Raw genomic sequence first — 27,631 nt, 5'->3', positions numbered from 1 at the left:
GTCTGTGGAGGCAGAGGGATGATCAATGCTTCGAGTCAAGAACCTGCATCAGGACTTCTGCTTTGACAAATGCTGCCTGACTTACTGAGTTCCTCCAGCAGTTTATTATTTGCTGCCAATCTGTTATTACCCATTTTTATTCACTGCCAAATACCAAGCATACACCAGGTAGCAGAGAGGCCCTAAATGAATAAGAATTTTTAAATTATCAGTTGGCAGATAAGATTGAGGATCAAAAAGCCTTAACGTTGTCCATCGAGTTGTAGGACAGGTACACTCAGCCATATCCGTTGGACGTGAAGGGCAGGATGGTTGAGAGGGGGCAAGGAGAAGTTCCTAAAGATGGATGGAGAGGAAGTATATAGGCTGATTAGAATGTTGAATTCTGCAGTGAAGTGGCAGCAAAGCCCCTCTTAATGAGTGAGACTATTTAAGTAGGTGGCAGGAGGATGCAAAGTGAAATAAATAACTGCGAATATGAATAATAGAGGTTAGAAGAGGAGTGAGACAAAATAGCAATAAACTCAGGAGAGGACATGAGGAGACTAACCTAAGGGTTTTGATGCATCGATTAAAGGAGAAAGAAAAGATATCTTAGACCAACATCGGTTGTGGAAATTGAGTGTTGGTAGAAAATATGAGGTGTTTAGAAGAGAAGGTGTCACACATAATGAAAACCAGCCTCTCCTCCATGGTAAGGCACCCACATAATCAAATACCCCTCCCACCCCAGACTTTCTCTCTTCTCCACTCTCTCATCAGGCAGAAGATATAAAAGCTTGAAAGTACGTATCACCAGGCTCAAGGACAGCTTCTATCCCACAGTTATAAGACTATTGACCTGATCTCTATGAGATGGACTCTTGACCTCACAACCTACCTCGTCATGGCCTTGCACCTTACTGTCTGCCTGCACTGCACTTCCTCTGTAATTGTAACACTAAATTCTGCACTCAGTTATTGCTTTTCCCTAGTACTGCCTCAATGTACTGATGTGATGAACTGATCTGTATGGATGGCATGCAAAACAAAGTTTTTGACTGTACCTTGGTACATGTGACAATAATAAACCAATTTAGTAATTCACCAAGTGTGAGTTGTGATGCCACATCGCTAAGAGCCTTTGCCCTACACCTTGCCTTTTATCAAAGCCTATCTGTACAGTCATTTTAACATCCTTTGCCCTGCTCAAATAGTCATGGTATAATATGTCTTGTTTCACTTTCTCTTGCCACGACAGATCCACAGCAGACACAATCTCACTGGCTCTCCACTTTGGAGACAACCTAGACAACCATAAAACATACATTAAGTTGCTGTTTATCGATTACAGCTTGTCATTCAAAACCATCATCCCCTCAGTATTTATCACCAAACTTCTAAACCTGGGCTTAACACATTGATGCAATCACAAAGAAGGCACGCCAGCGGCTCTATTTCCTTAGGGATTTGAGGAGATTTGATATGTCACCAAAGACTCTCAGAATCAGAGTCAGAATCAGGTTTACTATCACTGACATATTTTACGTGAAATTTGTTGTTTTGCGGCAGCAGTACATTGCAAAGACATAAAAATTACTATAAATTACAAAATAAATAAATAATGCAAAAAAAAAGGAATAACAAGGTCGTGTTCATGGGTTCATGGACCGTTCAGAAATCTGATGGTAGAGAGAAAGAAGCTGTTCCTAAATTGTTGAATCTTCAGGCTCCTGTACCTCCTCCCCAATGGTAGTAATGAGAAGAGGGCATGTGAGGGTCCTTCGTGATGGATGCCGCCTTCTTGAGGCACCGCCTCTTGAAGATGCCCTTGACGGTGTGATATTTATTGATATTTATTTTTGTTATTTATAGTAATTTTATGTCTTTGCAATGTACTGCTGCTCCAAAACAATAAATTTCACACCATCGAAGTCAGTGACAATAAATCTGATTCTGATTCTTAAACTAACATACTCCTTTAAAGAATAGCCTTCATCACTTCCGTTATATAAATGTAAAATGGCCTTGTTAGTCATGGAACTATTATTATACTTATGTTGCTGAAATAGCTACTGTGCAAAAAATGTACAAATTCAATTGCTCTACATCTCATAATGGCTGCAAACACACTGGTTACTGCCATTTGTCTGTTCTAATAGTTTACCCTTCACCTTCATTATGTCACTGGCCTATTTATCTTTTCATGTGATTACACAAGCGACCTTCTGTTGAACCCATGAATAATAATTTGGATGCTCTAGTAACCACCAGCAACAACCTAGTGATTCCTCACGGATAATTACAGTTGAGAATTCTAGAAGTAATCATAGACGGTGAGAGAGCAAATATTTGTATTCATCAAATTTCTATCATGGTTGAAATTCCAGGGCACTTTTACCTTCATTGATATTTAACATTCTATGTCTGTGGCTTCAAAGGATATTTTCTTCATAATATACAATCATGTAAGCAAGTTATATGCATCTCTTACACATGAAGATATCCATGACAAAAACAGCATATGGCTTATCTCATATTGCATCCAAGTCTCAGGCATGAATTCAATTGGATTAAAACCAGTGAGCTCTGGAGTCATCTGAACCTGAGGAAGGATAGAGGCTGATGTGGATTGGGTAGAGGGAAAGACAATGCAGGTTCAAACATCTTTCATAGTCCTCTCAGTAATTTCTTATGTGGAATTAAGCTATCTATATTGTTGACCAACCTGCTGCTCACAACTGCACAAGCACACCACATCCATGTTTTGATGGATGGACCATGCTGTTGTGAAGTTCATGGTAAAGGATTATAAATTTATAGCAGTCATTTTTGGTACATTGTCTGGCCAGTTGCATTTTACTAGTATGTCGTAGGTATACAAGATGGTTTTCTAGAGGAACCAATCAGGAAACATGATATGCAATGATAAAGTGCTGATCCATAATCATGTAGTTAAGGGGCCTTTGGGGCAGAGTAATCATAATATGGTGGCTTGAGTAGGTACTGATACATTGGAAAACTATAGGCACCCCATTCACAACCACTCATTTACTCCACCACTGACACAAAGTAGCAGCAGTTTGTACCATCCACAGGATACACTACAACAACTCACCAAGCCTCCTTAGACAGCACCTTCCAAATTCACGACCTCTACCAAGTAGAAAGATAAGGAAATCAAAAGCATGGGAACGCCATCACCTTGAAGTTGCCCTCCAAGTCACATACCATCCTGACTTGGAAATATATCACCATTCCTTCACTGTCCCTGGGTCAAAATCCTGGAACTCCCTCCCTAAAAGTATTGTATCTATATTCACACCTCAAGAACTGCAGCAGTTCAAGAAGGCAGTTTACAACCACAGTTTTTTTGTGTGTGGAGGGGGGAGTGGGGTGTTATAACTAACAGACTAGATAAACAATTGTGGTATGTTCAGATTTTCAGAAGGCCTTTGATAAGGTGCAACACAGGATGTTGTTCAAAATAGAGCACATGGGTTTGAGGATAATATAGTGGCATGATCTGAGGATTGATTAATGGACAAAAAAAACAGAGAGTATAAATGTGTCATTGTCAGGTTGGAAAACTAATTAGCAAGGTTTCACAGGGATTGGTGCTGGGCCCCCGGCGTTTCACAAGGTACCATAGAACCATACAGCACAAAACCGGCCCTTCGGCCCACCATGTTGTGCCGTCCATCAGACCACCCTCACACTACCTAACCCCTTCCTCCCGCATATCCCTCTATCTCACGTTCCTCCATATGCCTATCCAACAAGCTCTTGAACCTGTTCAATGTATCTGCCTCCACCACCACCCCAGGCAGTGCATTCCATGCACCAACCACTCTTTGGGTGAAAAACCTCCCTCTGACATCTCCCCTGAACCTCCCACCCATAACCTTAAAGCCATGACCTCTCGTCTTGAGCATTGGTGCCCTGGGAAGGAGGCGCTGACTGTCTACTCTATCTATTCCTCTCCATATTTTATATACCTCTATCATGTCTCCTCTCATCCTCCTCCTTTCCAGTGAATAAAGCCCTAGCACCTTAAGCCTCTCCTCAGATTCAATACTCTCCAATCCAGGCAGCATCCTGGTAAATCTCCTCTGCACCCTCTCCAATGCCTCCACATCCTTCCTATAATGAGGCGGCCAGAACTGAACACAGTACTGTAAGTGTGGCCTAACTAGAGTTTTGTAAAGCTGCATCATCACCCCGCGGCTCTTAAACTCAATCCCGCGACTTATGAAAGCCAACATTCCATTGGCCTTCTTAACTGCTCTTTCCACCTGTGAGACAACTTTCAATGAACTGTGAATATGAACCCCCAGATCCCTCTGCTCCTCCACACTGCCAAGTACCTTGCCATTTACACAGTACTCTGCCCTGGAGTTTGTCCTTCCAAAGTGTACCACCTCACACTTCTCCGGATTGAACTCCATCTGCCACTTGTCAGCCCAGCTCTGCATCCTATCAATGTCCCTCTGTAAGCCCTGACAGCCCTCCACACTATCCACAACACCGTCTATCTTAGTGTCGTCCGCAAACTTACTAACCCAGCCCTCCACCCCCTCATCTAAGTCATCTATAAATATCACAAAAAGTAGAGGTCCCAGAACTGATCCCTGTGGGACACCACTAGTCACTGCCTTCCAATCTGAGGGCACTCCTTCCACCACAACCCTCTGCTTTCTACATGCAAGCCAATTCCTAATCCACACAGCCAAGTTTCCTTGGATCCCTTGGCCTCTGACCTTCTGAAGAAGCCTACCTTGAGGAACCTTATCAAACGCCTTACTAAAATCCATGTAAACCACATCCACCACACTGCCCTCATCAATCTTCCTGGTCACTCCTCAAAGAACTCTATCAGGCTTGTGAGGCAAGATCTTCCCTCACAAAGCCATGCTGGCTGTCCCTAATCAGTCCATGATTCTCAAGGTGTTCATAAATCCTATCCCTTAGAATCCTTTCTAACAGCTTACCCACCACAGACGTGAGACTCATCCGGTCTATAATTCCCTGGCCTATCCCTATTACCTTTTTGAACAAGGGGACACATTCGCAACCCTCCAATCCTCCGGCACCACCCCCGTAGACAACGAGGACTCAAAGATCCTTACCAGCGTTCAGCAATCTCCTCCCTAGCCTCTCGAAGCAGCCTGGGGAAAATCCCGTCAGGCCCCGGAGATTTATCTGTCTTAATATTAATTTAACAACTTCAACACATCCTCTCTCTTGATATCAACAACCTCGAGAACATTACCCTACCAGCACTCCCTTCCGCATCATCAAGACCCCTCTCCCTGGTGAATACCGAAGAGAAGTACTCATTCAGAACTTCTCCCACTTCCGCCGCCTCCGGGCAAATTCTCCCACCTTTGTCCTTAATCGGACCTACCTTCACCCTAGCCATCCTCCTACCTTCACGTACTTGAAAAAGGCCTTGGGATTTTCCTTAACCCTACTAGCCAAAGCCTTTTCATGTCCCCTTCTAGCTCTCCTCAGCCCTTTCTTAAGTTCCTTCCTCGCTACCCTATATTCCTCACGGGCCCTGTCTGAACCTTGCTGCTTACACCTCACGTATGCTACCTTCTTCTCCCTAACAAGTCATTCCACTTCTCTCGTCACCCACGGTTCCTTCACCACGCCATTCCTTCTCTGCCTCACCGGGACATATTTATCCCTAACATCCTGCATAAGATCCCTGAATATCGACCACATCCCCATGGTACATTTTCGTTCAAAAAGGACATCCCAATTTACACTCCCAAGTTCTCTCCTTATAGCCTCGTAGTTCACCCTTCCCCAATTGAAAAACCTCTTGTCCTCTCTGCACCTGTCCCTGTCCATGACAATTTTAAAGGTTATGGAGCAATGGTCACTGTCTCCCAAATGCTCACCCACCAATAGATCCTTCACCTGTCCGGGTTCATTTCCTAAAACTAGATCTAACATGGCATTCCCTCTAGTCGGCCTGTCAACATACTGCGTCAGGAATCCCTCCTGGACACACTTAACAAATTCCATCCCATCCAAACCTTTGGCACTAAGCAGGTTCCAGTCTATATTTGGGAAGTTGAAGTCTCCCATTATAATAACCCTGTTATTTCTGCTTCTCTCCAAACACTGCCTGCCAATCTGCTTCTCTATATCTCTACTGCTACCGGGGGGCCTATAGAATACTCCTAGTAGAGTAACTGCTCCTTTCTTGTTCCTTAATTCCACCCATACGGACTCTAGATATGATCCTTCTACAAAATCCATCTTTTCCACAGCCGTAACAGTGTCCTTGACCAGTATCGCCACCCCTCCACCTCTCCTCCCCCCTTCCCTATCCCTCTTAAAACACCGAAAACCAGGAATATTCAATATCCACTCCTCTCCTGACGTCAGCCACGTCTCAGTAATAGCCACGATATCATAGTCCCCCATACCTATCCAAGCCCTCAGTTCATCTCCCTTATTCCTGACACTTCTTGCATTTAAGTAAACACACTTCAGTCCATCTACCTTACTACTTTTACAGCCTGTATTCTGCTTCTCCTTCCCCAAAGCCTCTCTACCTGTTTGATCTAACTTTTCCCCATTCCCTTCTTCCTCTGACCTACTCCTCTGGTTCCCTTCCTCCTCACAAACTAGTTTAAACCCTCCTGTACCACCCTAGCAAATCTCGCCGCAAGGATATCGGCCCCCTTCTGGTTCGGGTGTAACCCGTCCTCTCTGTACAGGTCCCACCTTCCCGAGAAGAGATCCCAATGATCCAGAAATCTAAAACCCTCCCTCCTGCACCAGCTTCTCAGCCACGCATTTATCTGCCACCTCCTCCTATTCCTACCTTCACTATCACGTGGCACTGGCACCAATCCCGAGATTGCTACCCTTGAGGTCCTGTTCCTCAATTTTCTGCCTAGCTCCCTGAACTCACTCTTCAGGACCTCATCCCCCTTCCTACCTATGTCATTGGTGCCAATATGGACCACAACTTCTGGCTGCTCTCCCTCCCACTCAAGAATCCTGTGGACCCGATCAGTGACATCCCGGACCCTGGCACCTGGGAGGCAACATACCATCCGGGATTCATGCTCACTATATCAGTGATTTGGATGAGTTTATTGAGTATAATATATAAAATAAAATGCTGACAACATAAAGTTGGGTGGGAGTGTGAACTGTGATGTAGAGAAGCTTCAAGGGAAAATGGACGTGAAAAGCGAATGAGCAAGGACATGGAAGATAACATGGAAAAAATGAGGCCGTACACTTTATTAGAAAAATTAGGTTAAAGATGTATTTCTGAAATTAAATGGCTTCTGGTTAGACTGCATCTGGAATGCTGTGTACAGGTCTGTTCTCCATATTTGAGGAAGGATATTCTTGTGATAGAGGAAGCTCATTTGTCTTATAAGCAATTTGGGCCTATCTTTCCTTGAATTCAGAAGACTAAGAGGTGATCTCATAGGAGGATACAAAATTCTTATTAGAGTTGACAGGGTGGATGCAGAGATGGTGTTTCCTCTGGTTGGAGTGCCCTACAAATATCATTACAGCAAATTTACTTGGCTTTGGAACAGTCAACTGCTGAATTGACTGCTCAACACATGGGTGTTCTTTTCACATGTACACTGACAACAACCATTCCATCCATCCCACAACCACCCAATTGCTTGTGGTCAGATTGCCCGCCAGACATTAAGGAGTGAATGAGCCATCTCCAAAGACAGGGTTGGACATTCAAGGCAAAGATGAGGAAACATTTCTTCACCCAAAGCGTGGTGAATATTTCAGATTCTCTACCAATGGAGACTCAGTTGTTGAGTATTGGTGTTGGTATTGGTTTATTGTTGTCACATGTATCTGGATACAGTGAAAAACTTAGTTTTGCAAGCAAACCATACAGATCATTTCAAAACATAAGTACTTTGAGGTAGTGCAAGGGAAAAGCAATAACAGAATGCAAGACATGATCTTTTTGAATGGTGGAGCTTGTCCTTGGGGGTAAATGGTCTTCCCCTACTTCTTTCCTTATGTTCTTTTGTTCTTAGGTCATGTCACCCACTGTGGCTCCTTGTGTGAAGTCTGGGCACCACTTTCTCATTTTGGGTGAGTTGTGAGCTCGAAACCAGAAGTGAGTCTCTGTCCAGGAATTCTACATCTCCAAAAGGTACAGAGGTAAAAGTTTCTATCTGGAGTCTGGAGGCTGCGGTAGCACAGGAAATGGTCTGTATGTTTGTGGAAGCAATTAACAGTTAAGATAGTGTGTTTGAATAATGAGGTTAGAAGTGAGAGGAAGATTTTGTGAAGAATTGTGCATCTCCTAGCCCTACAAATATCATTACAGTAAATTTACCTGACTTTGGAACAGTTTTAAGAACTGTTGAATTGACTGCTCAACCCATGGGTGTTCTTTTCACATGTGCACTGACAACAACCATTCCATCCATCCCACAACCACCCAATTGCTTGTGGTCAGATTGCCCGCCAGACATTTAGGAGTGAATGAGCCAGAACCTGCTCCAACTACAGATGAGAAACTCCAAAGGTATCTTTCTTAGTCCTCACCAGAAAATGCCACCAATGTTCCCATATCTTTTGACCTCTCTGGCTAATTATCAAATGAAATGACGGCTTCCCAATTTTAGTTGCAGCCAACTTCGCATTTCATTATCAAAACACTCTCTGCCTCTGACATTGCTTTACCTCAACACTTGGTGAAGTCGTTAGTTATTCTTTTCTTAACCTCAGCTCTGACTTCTTTATAAAGCTTCATCCCAAATAAGCACCACACAATGAAGAACTCTTCCAGCCAGATCCAGTTGTGGACTAAGTTGCTTGCTCGTTGCTTCAGTCTCCAAGTACAATGAAATCAGGATTCTTTTAAATCAAATCTTTCCACAGTTCCATCTCATCCCCTCTTCCAGTCCTACACATTACCTTTTAACCTGCAATCCTCTGACACACATTTTCTTACGTCACCAGCTTCAAGCACCATCCCTGATAAAGTCTTCAGCCACCTTGACACTATACTGTGAACTTCTTCCCTCACCTTTCTTCCGTTTCCTCTCTGAGCTTTCAAATTCTTATTAGCCCCTTGCTCTTAATCCTCTCATTAATTACTGGTGTCTGTCCTTTCAGGCTGAGACACCTTGAAATGATTTATTTCATAAAGACACGATGAAAATATGACACGTTGCTGTAGTTCACAATACAAATGCACATTAATCTGCACAGAGACTTATTTTCCCCCAGAAGCGGAGTAAAAGAAACTTGTTATTAAAAGCATAGTGCTCAGTGTGGTCAAAGCAGGAAGGACCATATGGTTCCCTTTGCCCTTTTAAGAAGCACAACCAAAGAAAGTAATCAGTATTAGATTTTCCTTGCATGTTGTGCATTTGGTTATACATTTCCCACCTGGGCTTTATGCAGCTCTTCATGTTAAATTGTCATGCCCTGTTATTCTTCCTTACTCACACAAACTTCTATAAGTACACATGATTCAGTTAGTCAAAACACAGTAAATGTGCATCTAAAGGACAATTTCCAGCTATCAGTATAATTAGTATCATGAAATTAGATGTCTTCTTCTCCCATTACAGTAAAGAAAATTAAAGTTTATGATCCCATCACGTAGATTATCATCCTAGGCAAGGTCTGGGACAAGATTTGCTGAGAGAGTCTCTGCTTGAACTAAAGGGATGCAAATGAATCCCCAAACTTCTAAAGGAAAGTTTGTCCTTCATAGGTTACTGCTAATCAGGTCAATATCTCAGCAATGGAACACGTTTGAATTCCCTCAGAGTATATTGCAGGTTCTTACCCATTAACAATTTACATTCAGCAGTAATGCATTGTGCAGTATTACTGGGGTACCCAGATCAAAGGAACCCATTTATACAGTCACTGCAGAGGCTTTTTTTTAATCTGGATACAGTTTTGCAGCTCTTCCAATGTTCATTGTGGACTGTGGTATACTTATGTAGTTGCAACCACAATTTAGGCTACGTAACCACTGTTTTAATAGTCAAGAAAGGGCCAGGAATCTTCCTGACCTGAAAGGAATTTTAAATTGATATAAATCTGCATTAAAAAAAATCCAACCAGTCTTAGACCCACACCTTATAACTCAATTACCTATTGTTCATGTACAGTACATCAGCTGCAGCAAGTTTCAGGCCTGCAACTGGGGAAGCTCAAGTTTTTAATCTGATTTGTACCAGTGCCAGAAAATCCATCAAGCAAAACAGAAAATAAGGGCATACCTCATTGAGGTAAACTTATAAATGCTCAAAAAAATTGTGATTCAATAACGACTTCCTGTTGTGCTGAAAAATCAATTTCCCATGTTTTTGGTACAGAAGCACAACTGGAGGATATCCCCATTGGAGAACTTGGGCTGGTTATGTGGGTGGAGAACTGCTCACAGGCAGAGATTAATGAATGGATGAGATAGGTAGATGAGTCTTGGGCACGGTGCTCAAATTTCTGTGATATTTTAAACTGTGTAGTTTGTTTGTTCCCAGATTGCAGGTGCATCTGGGTGTCAGCCCACCTGGCAATCCTGCCTGTATATTTAGGAAAAATTAGCTTATATCTATTTATCAGAATGTTCCAAGAAAAGGAATACTTTAGAGTTTTCACTATTACCATGGAGGGAAATGCATCAGCTTCATTTTAGCTGCACTACTTTCACCTCTGGGTCAGTAGGCTGTGGATTCAAATTGTCTTCCAGAGATGTATGTTCTTTCAGATGGCTGTTCAAAATCTCATGATATTATTTGAACAAGAGCAAAGGAATTCTTCTGCTCTGGTCCAACATTTATGGCTCAAACAACATCAGGAGAAATTACCTGGCCATTCCTTTCAATACTGCTGGGACATGGCTGTGTGCAAAAGTGGATTCCTTATTCCCTATGTTATGACAGTGACTATACTTCAAAAATAATTTCCTATGTGGATGTACACTGTTCAGGGTAATGAGGCATATTTTACTAATACAATTCTTTCTTTCTTCAAACAGTGTGTTGCAAAGGTATCAGAAGCCTGGATGTATAAGTCAGCATATGATGAACTATTTTCTATCTGTTGCTTCTAACAAATGTGTGGGGCGCAAATCAAATTCCCAACCTGTATTCCCATCGAAGGAAGTTTGAGTCAGGAATGCAGTCATGCAAAATCCTCCTACTGATGATTACTATGAAGACTCTTTTGACAAAACAGATTATCAATGTTTCTGTAGAATATTTAAAAATATGAATTCGAGTATCTTGTTTAAATTTTACATATTTCTGTGCAGCCCCTTAATAACTGGAGATCCTTATGGTAGAATCTATTCTGGGAATATTATGGCATCTCTTCTTTGTAACTAGACCAAGCAAAATATAGGAATAAGAAAAAATGAAAACATCATAGTGCATGACATTATGGAACCTCTAGAGTTTGCATTACAGCTGTGGACCTTGCTGTCATCATCATTTATTATTCTACATGCCTATCTATCTATAATCTCATTTATCTTTCATCCCATACATCTATCATGCTATGTGCCCATTATGTTATTCATTTATCATTTTATCTTGCACAAATTCTATCTGTCATATGTTCTAATCCTATCGAGTAATCTGCTCCTGGCACATTTGCCTTTCTTAAAGCTATAAATAAAATCCTCTACAACATAATTAAAAACATTTTATTTTACTTGCTTTGAATGCCCTTTTGAGACATAAACTCCAGAATCCTTAACTACAAAAGATCATAACACAAGTAATTGCCATATCACTATCTTAATTGTAACCTAAATGAAGTGGTTACCAATAAATGAATCTGGAATGTGCAACTTGTAACTATCACTGCTCTAAGTGCCATGGACTTAAAGATGATGTAGAAATAAGAACTAAATAAGTGGGCCCAAGAGTAGCTTGTGGGGACATAAATAAGCAGCATATTGGGACTTGTACATTACTTTAAAAAGGATTTTGTTCAGCCAGTTCCAAGCCTAAGGTTGTATCACTGAGCAAAGTAAATAACTGAAAGCAATAATTCTTGGCCCAAAGAGGCAGTATCAAATTGCATACGCTCTCTCTCTGACATGTTAAAACTGTGCCAAAAGGTCGTAGCTGATTACCAATTCTAATCTTTTAGTAGGAGTAGGGAGATAAGACTTTTACACTGAGTTGGAGACACAAGAGAATACAGATGCTGGAATCTGGAGCAAAAAACAAACAGCTGGAGGAACTCAGCAGGCCTGGAAGCATCTGTGGAAAGAAATGGACAGTCAATGTTTCAGGTTGAGCCCCTTCATTCTCAACCCAAAACATCCACTGTCCATTTCCCTCCACAGAGACTGCCTGATCAGCTGAGTTCCTCCAGCCATTTGTTTTTTGGCACATAGTTCATGGAAATGACACTTTTCCAACAACTTCTGTTTGGAAAATGAGCTCTTGTCACATGAAGCACATTGAGTTGATAACAAAGTAAAATGAGGCTTTAAAGTCATTACTAGTGGAGTATGCCCTTATTTACCAGTATGGTAGCATATTCTTTTGCACCATCCATTTTTGACTGAGACTACCAAATTAGGAAAGAATTGTGGGTATTTTGTGTGTTCTGGACTTCTGCCCATGACTAGTTCTCCTTTCATGCGAGACTCTTGCATCAGAGACAGGAGCTTCATTCCATCAGTTCACTGGAATAAAATCTAGTCACTGAACATGCAAGGATAGTGTGAAATAAACCTCGAAGCACTAGTTAAATGTGAAATGAATGTTAAAAGAAGTATGGATGACATAAACAGTAGAAAAAGAAGTTATATTTTGCTGGCACAATAATAAATCCAGATTACTGCTTTAAGATGTGAAGCAGCCCAAGTTTTTATGCTACCTTTCAAACTCAAGTGATGTCTTTATAATGAATTGTAAACAAAAATAAATCATTAAATAATATTAATGAGTTCTTTACCAGCTGTCATGCCAAAAAGTCCTTTTGAAGTTGGAGATGTGAAATAAAAGCCAGCTCTAGGGCAATTGATCGAGAGAGGGGAGAACTGCTCTGGATCAAGTATGAAATATTGCTTCAGGCGGGATTGGGGTGATTTGAATTTGCGGTTTACTGTCTATATTATTTTGGAATTTTCATTACCCTCGGGTTCTAACTTAGAAAGCTGTTGTAAATCAGAAATAAGCAATATTATTTGCTGCATGTTTTCAGTTCAGATGGAAACAAATTACATCGACTGTCAAAACATTCGTTTTAAAAGTTTGGCTAGATGTGCAAAGGAGGATCTGAAACTTAGCTTGTGGTTGTCCATGTGCAATGTTTGATCTGAGTTTTGGAGTTTCTCAGTTAATTCAGCTTCATAGAGCTAAATTTGGATCTAACACTTGTCTCCCCCGAACTCCGTTCTTCTTGTTGTATCTGACATCATTCAAAAAAAAAGCCATTGGACTTCACATGTACACATAAGTGACCCAGCTTTTACTCATCACTCAACATGATATAACTCTTGTCATCACTGATTTTCCACATTGTCTAAATGGTATACAGTCCTAGATGAGAAGAAAATGCCTTCTCCTGGGTAATGAAGCCATCTCTTTGCCTCCCTTTTCTGGAGCTGAAGAAACCGGTTCACAAACTTGACCCGAGATGTGTTTCCAAACACACTTCCATTTCATTGCCAAAACTACCCAATTAGAACTCAATAATATCACCACACACATCCCTGCCTCAGCTCATTTGTTAGTGAAACCCTCATCCACTTCTTTCTACTGCTAGACTTGACTATCCATGGCTAGTCTCCCAAAGCCCCTTCTTCCACAACTTCTGCTGCCTGTATCCTGACACTCATTAATGCAACAACTCTGCGCCTTCTCATCCTCATTTTCAAATATCTCCATAGCCTTTCTTCCTCCCCATTTCTTAATCCCTTCCATTTGTGCCACCGTCTGGGATATCTGAGCTCATTCCATACTGGAGATTTGAAGTTCCCTACTTTTAATCTGCCATAGTGGTAGCCATGCCTTTAGCTGCTAAAATATTAAGCTGTGGAATTCCATCTCTGTGCTTCTCTACCTTTCCATCTCTCTTTCCTACTTTAAGACATCCCTTAAACCTACACAGTATTTTGATCCCGTGTCCTAATTCCTCTTGCAAAAAACAAACTACTAGAGGAACTTAATGAGTTAGGCAGCATCCATAGAGGGAAATGGACTGTCAACATTTCCACCCTTCATCTGGACTAGTCTTCATCTCAACTGAATAGCTTGCTTTATATGCTCTAGAGTGCAGCATCTGCAGTCTCTTGCATCTCCTAATTCCTTTTAATGTGGCTAGTGTTAAACTTCATTTGGTAGCATTCCTGTGAAACATCCTGCTAGGTTTTGCTCCATTAACATTTCTAGATAATGGCAATTTGTTGCTATTGTGTTTGTCAAGCAATGAGTGGCTGGTGTATTGGAAAACATCTCCTGATTAGCTCTGATGCCACAATTTGGGAGAAATATTTTAGATAATTAAATAAAACCTAGAAAGTTGGGTTCCAGGAAATAAAGATGATCTCCTGTTATAATATAAACAGGAAGTTAGTGGAATTTCCAACAAAAATATGGGAGATAATCATTTTAGCTGAAATCCTGGGGAAACCCCAACAGAATTACAGGGTCCTGGTATAACGAGGACAGTTTTACATTCTTAGCTCATTGGGAAAACTTGCAAGCATAGCGTATTTTAAAGATGGAATAGGCGTCATCTAAACTGAACCAGAACTAATGCTCCTGCGGAGAGAATACTAGAGGTTGGAGCTTCTAAACTAGTAAGACTCAAAGAGAGGTTAATTTTAGAGCATTTAAGAGAGGTAGACAATATAAAGCCATGAAGAACTGAAAAGGCTTTTTCAGCAGATATAACTCAGGTGTGAAAGTTGAATCTCAGTTTGCAGCAGTGCTAGAACATAGAACAGTACAGCACAATACAGGCCCTTTGGCCCACAATGTTGTGCTGACCTTTAAACCGCGCCTAAGACTATCTAACCCCTTTCTCCCACATATCCCTTTATTTTAAGTTCTTCCATATGCTTATCTGGTAATCTCTTGAATTTGACCAATGTACCTGCCTCCACCACCACCACAGACAGCACATTCCATGCCCCAACCACTCTCTGGGTAAAAAACCTTCCTCTGATATCTCCTTTGAACTTCCCACCCATTACTTCAAAGCCATGCCCTCTTGTATTGAGCATCGGTGCCCTGGGAAAGAGGCGCTGGCTGTCCAGTCTATCTATTTCTCTTAATATTTTGTACACCTCTGTCATGTCTCCTCTCATCCTCCTTCTCTCCAAAGAGTAAAGCCCTAGCTCCCTTAGTCTCTCCTCATAATCCATACTCTCTAAACCAGGTAAATCTCCTCTGCACCCTTTCCAACACTTCCACATCCTTCCTATAATGAGGCGACCAGAACTGGACACAGCACTCTAAGTGTGGTCTAACCAGAGTTTTGTAGAGCTGCATTATTACCTCGTGGCTCTTAAACTCGATCCCTCGACTTATGAAAGCTAACATCCCATAAGCTTTCTTAACTACCCTATCCACCTGTGAGGCAACTTTCAGGGATCTGTGGATATGGACCCCCAGATCCCTCTGCTTCTCCCACATACCCAGAATCCTGCCATAACTTTGTACTCTGCCTTGGAGTTTGTCCTTCCAATAGTGTACCATCTCACACTTCTCCGGATTGAACTCCATCTGCCACTTCTCAGCCCAGCTCTGCATCCTATCAATGTCCCTCTGCAAATCTTTGACAATCCTCTACACTATCCACAACACCACCAACCTTTGTGTCATCTGAAAACTGCCAACCCACCCTTCTACCCCCCTCATCCAAGTCATTAATAAAAATGACGAAAAGCAGAGGTCCCAGAACCGATCCTTGTGGGACACCGCTAGTCACAGCCTCTCCAATCTGAATGCACTCCCTCCACCACAACCCTCTAATTTCTAAAGGCAAGCCAATTCTGAATCCACACGGCCAAGCTCCCTGGATCCCATGCCCTCTGATCTTCTGAAGAATCCTACCATGTGGAACCTTGGCAAATTCCTTACTAAAATCCATGTAGACCCACATCTACTGCACTACCCTCATCAATCTGTCTGGTCACCTCCTCAAAGAACACTATCAGGTTTGTGAGACATGATCTGCCCTTCACAAATCCATGCTGGCTGTCCCTGATCAGACCATGATTCTCCAAATGCCCATAGATCCTATCTCTAAGAATCATTTCCAACAACTTGCCACCACAGACATAAGCTCACTGGTCTGTAATTTCCTGGACTATCCTACTACCTTTTTTGAATAAGGGGACAACATTTGCCACTCTCCAATCCTCCTGTACCATTCCCATGGACAACAAGGACTCAAAGATCCCAGCCAAAGGCTCAGCAATCTCCCCCTCGCCTCACGGGAGCAGCCTGGGGAATATTCCATCAGGACCCAGGACTTATCTGTCCTAATATTTTCTAACAGCTCCAACACATCCTCTCTCTTGATATCAACATGCTCTAGAACATTACCCTTACCAACACTGTCCTCAGCATTATTAAGCGTCAGCCTTGACATCAGTGTCAAAAAGGTTTAATTTTTTCAAGCTAACAAAACGTGAGGTGATACATTACTGGGAAGAATGAGGAAAGAAAATACATGTTAAATAATATGTTTAAAAGAGACAGAATAACAGAGGCCCGAGAGGATTTATGCATAAGTTATGAAGATGGCAACTCTGGTTAACAAACCAGTTAATAACATATTGAATCATTGGCTTCCTAGCCTTGTTACAGTGCAGAGGGAAGCCATTGGGCTCATGGAATCTTTGCTGGCTCCATATAATGCAATCTATTTAGTCCCATTTCCCTGTTCTTTCCTACAGCCCTGTAAATTATGCATCTGTCCAATCTCATTTTGAAAGCCCTGATTGACTCTTCTTTCACCACCCCATCAGTCAGTGCCGGATCATCACTCGCTGTGTGAAAACAAATATAATTGGAGGCATAGAGTAAATAGAAGCATTGAGTTCAAGAGCCAGGAACTTATATTAAAACTACAGAAAATGTACTTTTCTATGGCTCTAATAAGACCTCATTTAGAGAATGGAGTTGACACAAGACTGCAAACTATGGGGAAAATGTAGGCATTTGAGAAAATATACAATTCCAATTCATAAGGATTTTGAGTTGTTTGAGGAAAGAAATACTAACAGTTTTCATCTGAATAAAGCAGATTATGAAGCAATAAGATCAAACATTTAAAATGGAAGGTTAAGAAAAGAAAATTTGCTGACACACATTTTTCAATACTGCTGAAGACAAACTTAATCCCTAATGTCTACAAAGCCACAAACCAAAAATAGACTCAACTACTTATATCAGCTTCATAGAACTTTAATAATGTGTAGGGACAATTGAGTCATTTCATTTTTGCCATTTCCTTCAACGAAATTAATCCCTTTTAATCAGTTTTACCATTTTCCATCCAGTCCAGTTTCTACAGATTGTTTAAATTTGACCAAACAATTTGGCACAACATCCTGTAGCTAATGAATGGCAAGATGTTGATATAGAACAATTTCTTAATGTTAGCCATGTGGATATTCAGTGAGGTAGCTGATGAATGATAGAACTGAAGACAGGAGCAGCTCTATAGGAGCACAGAAAGTGTAGAGGGGTACTTAACAAAAGAAATTGGGAGGGCGATAAAGGGCACAAGCTATCACTGGAAGATAGGATTAAGGAAAATCACATAGCATTTTCAAGTATATTAAGGGAAAGAGGTGGCAATCTTGGTGAGGTCTTAAATGAATGCTTATCCATATTCTCTAAAAATGATAGGAGGCAGAGGGTAATGGTGTTTGTGATTGGAAGCCTGTAACCAAGGGTGGATGACAAGGATTGCTGCTGGAACCCTAATATTATGTACACAAAACAATCTGGATACAAATGTAGGAGGTGCAATTAGCACGTTTGCAGCCGAAAAGAGAATTTGTGGTATTATTGATAGTGAGGCCTGGTAGTTTTAGGCTACAAGATGATATAGATATGTTGATAAGGGCTATTGAGCAGTTCCCTTGTACGATAAAATGGACTCTTGTCCTCACAATCTAACTCGTTATGACCTTGCACCTTATTGTCTACCTACACTGCACTTTCTCTGTAACTGTGACACTTCACTCTGCATTCTGTATTGTTTTACCTTGTACTACCTCAATGCCCTGTGTAATGAATTAATCTGTATGAAAAAGTATGCAAGACAAGTTTTTCACTGTATCCTCGGTTACAAGTGACAATAATAAACTAATACCAATAAGATGGGCAGAGCAATGTTAGATGGAATTCAAACCTGAAAAATGTGGGGTGATGCACTTTAGGGGGACTAATAAGTCTAGCATATATACAATGAATGGTAGGATCATAGGAAGTAGTGGGAACTTGGTCTGCTTGTCCAGGGGTTCCTGAAAGCACCAGCACAAGTAAGTAAGGTACCAAGGCATCCAGCATACCTGCCTTCATTAGCCAGGGCATAGAATATAAAAACAAGGAGGTTGTGGTACAACTATGTAAACATTAAATAGGTCATAGTTGGAGTACTGTTACCACACAATAGGAAGAATAGAATTGCACTGGAGAGGGTGCGGAACAGATTCACCAGGATATTACCTGGGATGGAGCATTTCAGTTATAAGGAGAGGCTGGAATTGGCTGGTATGGAAAAAAAAGCTGAGGGGGAACAAAATTATGAGGGGCACTGATAAAGTAGATAGTGAGAAACTTTTTCTCTTAGCAACCATGTCTATAACCAGAGGGCATAGGTTGAAGGTAAGGGGTAGGAGACTTAGAGAATTTAAGAATTTTCTTTTACCCAGAGGGTAATCAAAATCTGGAATGCACTGCCTGAGTGGGTAATGGAAGCAGGCACTCTCACAACATTTATGCAGTAGTTAGACCAGCCATTGAAATACCAAGTCTATAACCATAGAGGCTGTGGGCCAGCTGCTGAAAAATAGGAATTGTATAGATAGACACCTGATATCTGGTACAGATATGGGGGGGGTTTGAAGGCCTATTTTGGTGCTGTATCACTCTATGATTTTATTTGTGAAACACTAAAATACTCTACGCAGATTATCATTCCAGAATGCATGTGTGATTCTGATGCTTGATTATAGTTGCAGCACTGGAGACAACTTGGAAAAGTTGTTTATCTGTTTTTATAGCTATGGTCTTTATATGGTACAGAGGCAACTAGAGAAAGTATAGAATAGTAAATAATTAAAAGCTTCACAGCAGCACAGTTGTGCAGCTAGTTGAGCTGCTACCTCACAACTCCAGCAACCAGGAATCAATCCTGACCTCCAGTGCTATCTGTGTGAAGTTTACTCTTTCTTTCTGTGATTGCATAGGTCTCACTCAGGTGCTCTGGTTTCCCTCCCACATCCCAAAGACATGTGGATTGGTAGGTTAATTGGCACTGCAAATTGCCCCCAATGAGGGAACGTGGGGAGAATAAAGAGAGATAGGATAAAGAGAGATAGGTAGGATTACTGTAAATGGGGAAAACAATGTGTGAACTTGGAAGAGCTGAAGGGCATATTCATGCCGCATGACTCCAGGAGAAGATGACGTTTGAATTTGACATCTGCTGTGGTGTTAACAAATTCTTAAAGGTCATTGAGAAAGACTGTGTTCAGACAGTTAGAAAATTCAAAGTTCTATAGAAAGTTGTTGAGAAGTTTTAAGAGTACTTAAAGGAATCCTTTCATAAATCAGTTTTTAACCTAATGATAGTAATTCAGATCTGAAGACTGACAGGTGAATTATTAGCTGTTGTGTAAAACCTTAAGGGTTTCTTAAATGACCAAAAGGGCTTCTTGCAGTATGTAATAGTATCAATTAGTCCAAGCATGAAAGTCATTGAATATTGACCAGGATAGGATGTCAGAGCTGGTGTTTGACTTCCAGGAGCACATGACTACCAAGAACTGGTTATTTAATGTAAAATGTTATTCTAAAATCCCAGTTAGTAAATAATCTGAATGTGTGCTGATCATGTCTGTTCCAATGGCAGAAAGGTTAAATGGGTCAGAGGCATTCCGGTCAAAGCTGACAGCAGTGAAAGCAGTTTGGCTACAGTTGCCCTGGGCCAGTAGGAAAATCATCAAATATAGAATGAACTCCCATTCCATTCCTAGTCGTGGACGTGCAATGAGAACATGATTGGTCTCTGTGTGTGAGAATTTCTGTCTCAGAACAGCTTACTGATATTCAGTGCTCAGACCCTTATCTGGAAAGCAAAATACCAAGAGGGCGATCACATCTCATAGAACCAATCCTAGGGTTTTCTTTAAAGAGAGAAAAGCACAACATTGTTTTGGTTGGACCTTACAAACTCACCATTTAAGCTGCTCCTGTCGATTAAGTTGGTGTCTGCTGGCCAAAATGCTCCATCTCCATGTACACTCCTTCCTGCTGAGCAAAGAAAGCACATCAGAGCTTCTAAATGGAGATAGCTCTCAGGACCATGACTAATAGTAGAAATAAAGTCTTCAGCATCATCTTGAACATAGAACTGCAAGTGAATAATAGAGGAGGTGGGCTGATGCAGGATCCTAGCCATGAAATAGCTCATTTTCTCAAACAATGCTATGTACATTATGTGAGTTATTCCACTTAAAGGACCATTCCATCCCTAGTCTTTTAAAGATCCTCAAATAGAAAATAAGCCCAAAGCTGTAGCATCAATCCTGAGTCCTTTCATATAAATTATTTCAATCTGAGTAGTAGGTTGAAAGGTAGAATAACCAACAAGTGAAAGGAAAGAAGCTTTCAAGGTGTGTTCCCAAAAATAATCCACCAAGAAATTATTCTCCAAGCCATTAGCTGACCTTTTAATTCCTACATCGCTCTCCTATCTCACTGAATGAGATTGCCAAGGTAAGGGAAGGGATTTCTGATTGCCAAGTTCATTTTCATCTATGGCCTTTACAGCCAGCAGACATTTTCATCCCATCACTTGGACAGGGTCTGAAAACATTTACCAAATGACATAGTTGCACACTGACGGTCAACATATCCACTTGTGTCAGAAATTGTTGAAAAAAATCACTCTGACAGCCCAGAGTACATTTTGTTGTGTACACTTACATGTCTGACCTTATCAACTGCTTGATGACTTGTTCTCTTCTAAGATATTTTATGCCTTTATTTTGTCATTCTACACACAATCATACACATGCATGATTGTATTGATTCTGCACTTGCTCAGAATTTAAGGTGCCTTCATATAAATAAATATACAACATTGCACAAATTTAATTGCTCACAGCCAGAGAATTTTCAAAGGTGACTTTATTTGTCCTCTTCACAACCTCTGGTGCTTTTGCCTATTTGTCTCCCTCACTCTGTGCCTAGTGCACACTTCTTGTTTCTTGTTTGCACTCCTCCATTTGTTGACAGCTCTTTTTTTTCTTAAGATCCTCTCTTCCAAGGAAAAAAAAGGGAAATGGTGAAAAAGCAGGGAAGTGGAATTCACAGAGCTAAATTTAATTAACTTAATGGCCTGCTGTGTTGCACATTCAATTATTCCTTTTTCTCATTGTAAGTCATTCTTTTATTTTCTCTTGCGTGTCTCCCACTCTTTGTCTCTGACAAATATCATTTCACTCAATTTCTCAATTGGTATTTTTGACATTTTGCTGAGTCTAAACTGGACAAGAACTTGTGCTGACAAAGGGTAAATCATCATGCACGGCAAATAGCAAAATCTGCTGTGGGTTGTGAAAAATGCTGAGACTACATTAACTATCCCCACTTCAAAAATTATTTGTGGTTCATTTACCAAATTGTTTGGTTTCACAACAATGCCTTCCAAGCACAAAATAAGAACTTAATAAACAGAAGCTGGAAACAATCAGGGATTTCAGAAGAGAATTTGGATAGGCACTTGAGGCTAAATAATGTGCAGGTTTATAGAGAGAAAAATAAGGGAATAAAATTGACTGAATTAGTCTACAAGGACCTGGCATGGAGTTAATCAGCCAAACAAACCCTTCTGTCCTGTTACAATTATATGAATCTATGAATTTATGAATAGATCTTATGGCCCCCTGTTGCCTACTCAGTCATTTAATAAAATCATGGATGATCTTGTACCTAACATCCTTTCTCCCACTTGATTCCATTACCATCCCAAAATCTATCAGCTTTAAACTTACTTATGACTGAACACCCACAGCCCTCTGGGATAGGGAATTTCAGAGTAAAGAATCCTCTCCTTATTTCAATCCTAAATGGTCAATCATTTTTCCTGAGACTATGGTCGCCTCTTCAACCTGAGGAAGGAACCTCTCAGCAGTTCAAACTTGAGTACTAGAGGGACAGACATTGAATGAACCAGGTGTGGATGAAACTGGAGGACTGCAGTCTGCTATATAGTTGAGCCTTCATGAGGAAAGACGCAGAGAAGTGCAAAATCACAAAGAAGAGGAAACATCTTACAAGTAAAGGAGACGTGAGGCAGCACCACTGTGTCTAAAGTGCTGGTTAGGTTGCAACTTGATATTCTAGTAAAATTTACCTGCATAGTCACAAACATAAAAGCTTCAATGGTCAGATGTAATAGAACGTAATTGGGCAACGCAGTGTAGCACAGTGCTGCCTCACACCTCCAGCAACCCAGGTTCAATGTTGACTTACAATACCACCTGTCTGATCACATGGGTTTTCCCTGGATACTTTGGTTTCCTCCCACACCCCAAAGGTGTTTTGATTGATATATTAATTGATTACTGGAAGTTACCCCTATTACAGGTGGTTGGTAGGAGAATCATGCAATTGATGAACATGTGAGAATGAATAGGAAAATAATTAGGGGAATAATTAGGGGAATAGGGAAATAATTAGGGGAATAATCATGGGATTCCTCTGAGAGCCAGTATGGGCTTGATGGGCCAAATGTTCTTGAATGTCTGAAGAAAACTACAAATATAATATGAGTTCCTTTCTGTCTTCCCATTAAAAGGTATTCTTTGATGCATAAAAGAGTGGTAACTTGGTGCAGTTTTATTAATTTAGCTGAAAATGGATTTATAGAAAAATAAGCATTTTTAACCAAATCATCCAGTTCTCTGCCCATAAGAAACAACTTAAGAAGTGATATTGGGTAGAATTTTCATATGCATAAAATTCTTTGATCTTTTGCCCAGATTTGGCCAATTTTGTCCAAAGAGTACCAATATTTCAAATGGATACAAACAGAATATTTATTGTAAATACACCTTTTGGATAACAACATAAGAACGTAAGAAATAGGAACTGATGTTGGCTCTATGGCCCACCACAGCCTACTCTAGCATTCAATAAGATCTTGGCTGACCTGACCTTGGCTTCACCTCCACTTTTCTGCCTATTCCTCATAACCTTTGATTTGTCTATAATCCAAAAACTTATCTTTCTTGAGCGTACTCAATAAGCCAATATCCATGGCTCTCTGCAGTGGAGAATTCCAAAGATTCATAGCCATCTGGGAAAAGAAATTCCTTTTCATCTCCATCTGAAACTATGTCCCCATTCCATCAGACCCTTCCATCAGTTGCATCAGCTTCTATCCCACTGTTATAAGACTATACGATGAGATGGACTCTTGACCTCACAATCTCCCTTGTTATGATCTTGCACCTTATTGTCTATCTGCACTGCGCTTCCTCTGTTCCTTTTTCACTGTACCTCAGTACAAGTGACAATAATAAACCAATACCAATACCCTTTAATGGGAAACATCCTCACACCATCCATTCAACATGTCTCCTCAGGATCTTATATTTCATTAAGGTTGCCTTTCATTCTTCCAATCACCAATGAGTGTAGGCAATAAGTATTGCATAAGACAACCCTTCGTCACAGGAGTCAACCAAGTGAAACTACTGTGCACAGAGAAGTCAAGGTTATAGTTGAAAAAACTTTCAAAATTGTGAGAACCAATAGTCTGACTTCTTCTTGCTGTTTGCTTTTACTTATGGGGATTTCTTGCTCTCAATTGATTTCTCAATGGAACCTTTCTAATCAAGGCAAAAAATATTTAAAGCAGTTAACTGTTTGTTATTCCACAGTGATGTGCTGCTATGATGTTAAAGATAATCGGGATTTTGTGTATGATAGACATTTTGAATACATCATGGATACTTCCCCATACTCTAAGGATACTAAATAAAAGATGTTTGATTACAGGGAGAAAGAAAATAAAAGAAAGATTAATTTCATAACGGCCAAAACTCAGAGCCTTCATTTGACTAATGTATGCACTGATTCAAGGATTACTCATAAATCTGAGTTCTTTGTAAGAAGACTGAAATTACATCAATTCATTGAAATATCTGACTGGCAAGAAAAAAATAATTTTCTGCTGAAGAAGACTACTTATTCATTAAGCATCAAGATTCAGCTCAGCAGCTTTTCATTAATTACCATGGGAGCGGCTTTTCCTTTCTATAAATAGTTTTGAAGAATCAGTGTTAAACAATGGCAACCAATGTTATTCATTATTCTTTACTGCACCATTTCTGAGTCAATCTGAAAAGCAGATGGACAGGGATTACTGTACCTTGGTCATTAGCCATTTTGTCAGGGTGTTCAACTGTAAGAAAAGACAACATTATTAGATTGTGTCAGTTTAAGGGAAAGGCCTCCATGTGGAACTAACGTGAGGTGAATCACATTGGTAGAACCTTTAACCAAGTAACTAACTAGAAGGAAGCAGGAGCAATTTAACTTCGAATGGACTCATGAGAACAAAAAATGTAGTCAATCACAGAGAATGCTTATCACCTGGCTCACTTGAGGGATTAACTAACTGGATTGAAAGATAAAACCTTGAAGTTAAACAAATTAAAAATACATCTTGTAAAATAAATCTTTTTAAAGTAAAAATTCCCAAATCAAAACCAATCCATTCTGGAGATTTTAATTGAATACTTTTAAGTAGAAGATGTTGTATTTAGACATGGCATCTGGGTAAATGCAGGAAATGATGGCTATCTTGATAAGGTGAGATGAGGATACGAGCAGGCTTCAAAATGGCATAAACCTGTTGACATAATGACACAATTTATTGTAAACTTCTATGTAATTGCTTTTTACCAATGTATAAACTACTTTTTTTGCTTTTGTAATTATCACTGATTATCTATCACTGCTTTCATAACCAGTATCTATAACAAATATAAACCATTCACTTAAGGCTTTATTTGCTGTGTTGATATCTTGTGGTTGAAATAATTTACAGCAAAGCCTTTGGGAAGTTAATCCCAATCTAAATTCACATAAAACACTTGCAGCCATTGCTCCACTCATCAAGTCCAGTTAAAAGTGGGTCCATGAGGTTAAATAAAGGTGACTTTAGGACACAGTCCCTGTTGTGCAGTTTTTTTAAAAAATGCAGATCTGATCTGGTATTATGTGAAGTCTGCAGGTTGTCTTGTCAAAATGCCTCTAGATACACATAGACTTAAAGTGCATTGAAAATTGATTCACTTACTAAAGTTAACAATGTTAAGCTAAAGTTAAACAAAAGATGCCACTTTATGCCAATTTTACTAAAATTAGCACAGAATGGAATTCCATTAAAAGCTACATACAGAATTAGGAAACATTAAACATTCAAGCTATACAATCTGAAGAAAAGACCTGAATTAATATGGTGCTATACACAAACTCAGGCTGTACCAGAATACTTGATAGACAATGAAGTACCTTTGAAGTGCAGTCACTATTGAAGTGGAGGAGAGGTGGCAAGTAATTTGGGCACAAGAAGGTCCCAGAAACAGAGAAGTGGTGACTTATTTTTAGTAATATTATTACATAAGAAGGGGAAAAACATTCATAAGATTTTCCTGTTCTCCTGCAATTTTCATGGAAGGTCAAAAGAACCACCACAGTAATGGGTTAAATAGTTGCTTTGTTCCTTTGGAGAACCCACAGGGAAATTGTGGGTGATAGTTTTGCTTGGATTCAGAACATTACTTTGCCTCAGTTCTGTCATTTTAAACTCAGCAGAATCCTAGCAATGGAAAATACATTAAATAGTTGTTAAAAAAGTTTTATATATTGATTTTAAAATAAAAGGACAGTACAGAATAATCATTAACTAGCCTGCCTTGCCTTGGATTTTTCAAATATACACTAAATGCAACAAGCAATCTGCTGGAGGAACACAATGAGTTAAGCAGCTTCTGTGGGGGGAAAGGAATGACAGAGGAGGAAAGCTTCTTCAGGGTCACCATGCCTTGAAGAGACTTCGCAGTGGAGTAGTACAAAGTCTATTCCTATCCATCTTATTCCTGCATTGATATCAGAGGGAACTTAAGCAGGGGGATAACTGAAAAATGTCTTCTAGTTCTCTGTTTACTAGTTGTAACACAACTTCTTTTAAGATTGGATAAACAAAGACTTAATACAGGTCAGGATTGAATATAGACAAAAAACTTACCAACCTATCACAATATAACACTATCTTCAGTCACAAATGCAAATTCAAAATACTTTTGTGTCTACTCATGTGAAGGAGAAGTATGAGTAAATATGTGCTCATCAACAAAACTTAAGCAAGCAGCCTCCCTTTCGGTTTACATGTTAACAAATAAATGTTCTATATTTCACATCTCTTCCCACCTTGTCACTTGCAAGGATGTAATTCCCTTCTCTCAGCTCCTCTGTCTCCACCACATCTGTTCTTGTAATGAGGCTTTCCACTCCAGGATATCCAAGATATCCTCTTTTTTCAGAAAACGGGGATCCCTGCCCCACCTCCCAGCCCCCCCCCCTCCCCCGACCACTGCTATCAATGCAGCCCTCACTAGCATCTCTTCTATTTCCTGCCCTCACTCCATTCCCGCCCCCACCGACATACAGTTCCCCTTGTCCTCACCTACCACCCCACGAGCCTAAGCATCCAACATATCATTCTCCGCAGCTTCGCCATCTCCAACGGGATCCCACCACCAGGCACATCTTCCTCCCCCCCCACCCACCCCACTTTCCACAGAGTTCGCTCTCTCTGTGACTCCATTGTCTGCTTGACCCTCCCCATTGATTCCCCCTCCAGGCACTTATCCCTGCAACCACTCTGAGGGTTACACCTCCTTCACCACCATTCAGGGCCCTAAACAGTCCTTTCAGGTGAGGCTGTCCTTCACATGTGAATCCATCGGTGTCACTTATTGCATTCGGTGCTCCCAGCGTGGCTTCCTCGACATCGCTGAGAGCAGACGCAGATTGGGGGATCACTTTGTCAAGCACCTCTGTCCGGCGTAACAGCCAGGATCTCCTGGTAGCCAGCCATTTTAATTCCACTTCCCATTCCCACACCAACATATCTGTCCACGGCCTCCTCTACTGCCAAGTTGAGACTAGATGCAGATTAAAGGAACAGCACTTCATTTTCTGCCTTGGTAGTCTCCAACCTGACAGCATGAACATTGATTTCTCTAACTTTCCAGTAACCACTCTCCTCTGCCCCCTTGGTTTTCCCATATCCCACCAGCCCCACCACCTCTTCTCTTACCCCTCCCCTACCCTCTCGATCTGTCCATCATTCACACATTCCTCCCTTCGGTTCCCCT

General features: G+C 40.7%; 1 protein-coding gene across 1 annotated transcript in view; it reads right to left on the bottom strand.

Moving 5' to 3' along the window:
• dcc (DCC netrin 1 receptor) overlaps window positions 1–27,631 on the bottom strand; it is a 703,166-nt gene that overhangs the window by 45,248 nt on the left and 630,287 nt on the right. The window contains exons 22-23 of the mRNA XM_052034012.1: window positions 24,616–24,648; window positions 20,412–20,483 (exon numbers count right to left, since the gene is read on the bottom strand). Coding sequence (XP_051889972.1) covers window positions 20,412–20,483; window positions 24,616–24,648 — 105 coding nt within the window. The remainder of the gene's footprint in view (window positions 1–20,411; window positions 20,484–24,615; window positions 24,649–27,631) is intronic.

The sequence above is a fragment of the Pristis pectinata genome, chromosome 2 (genome assembly GCF_009764475.1).
Source record: "Pristis pectinata isolate sPriPec2 chromosome 2, sPriPec2.1.pri, whole genome shotgun sequence".
Taxonomy (NCBI): Eukaryota; Metazoa; Chordata; class Chondrichthyes; order Rhinopristiformes; family Pristidae; genus Pristis; species Pristis pectinata.
Note: the sequence above shows the minus strand (reverse complement) of the source record. Positions and strands in the feature narration are given on the sequence as shown.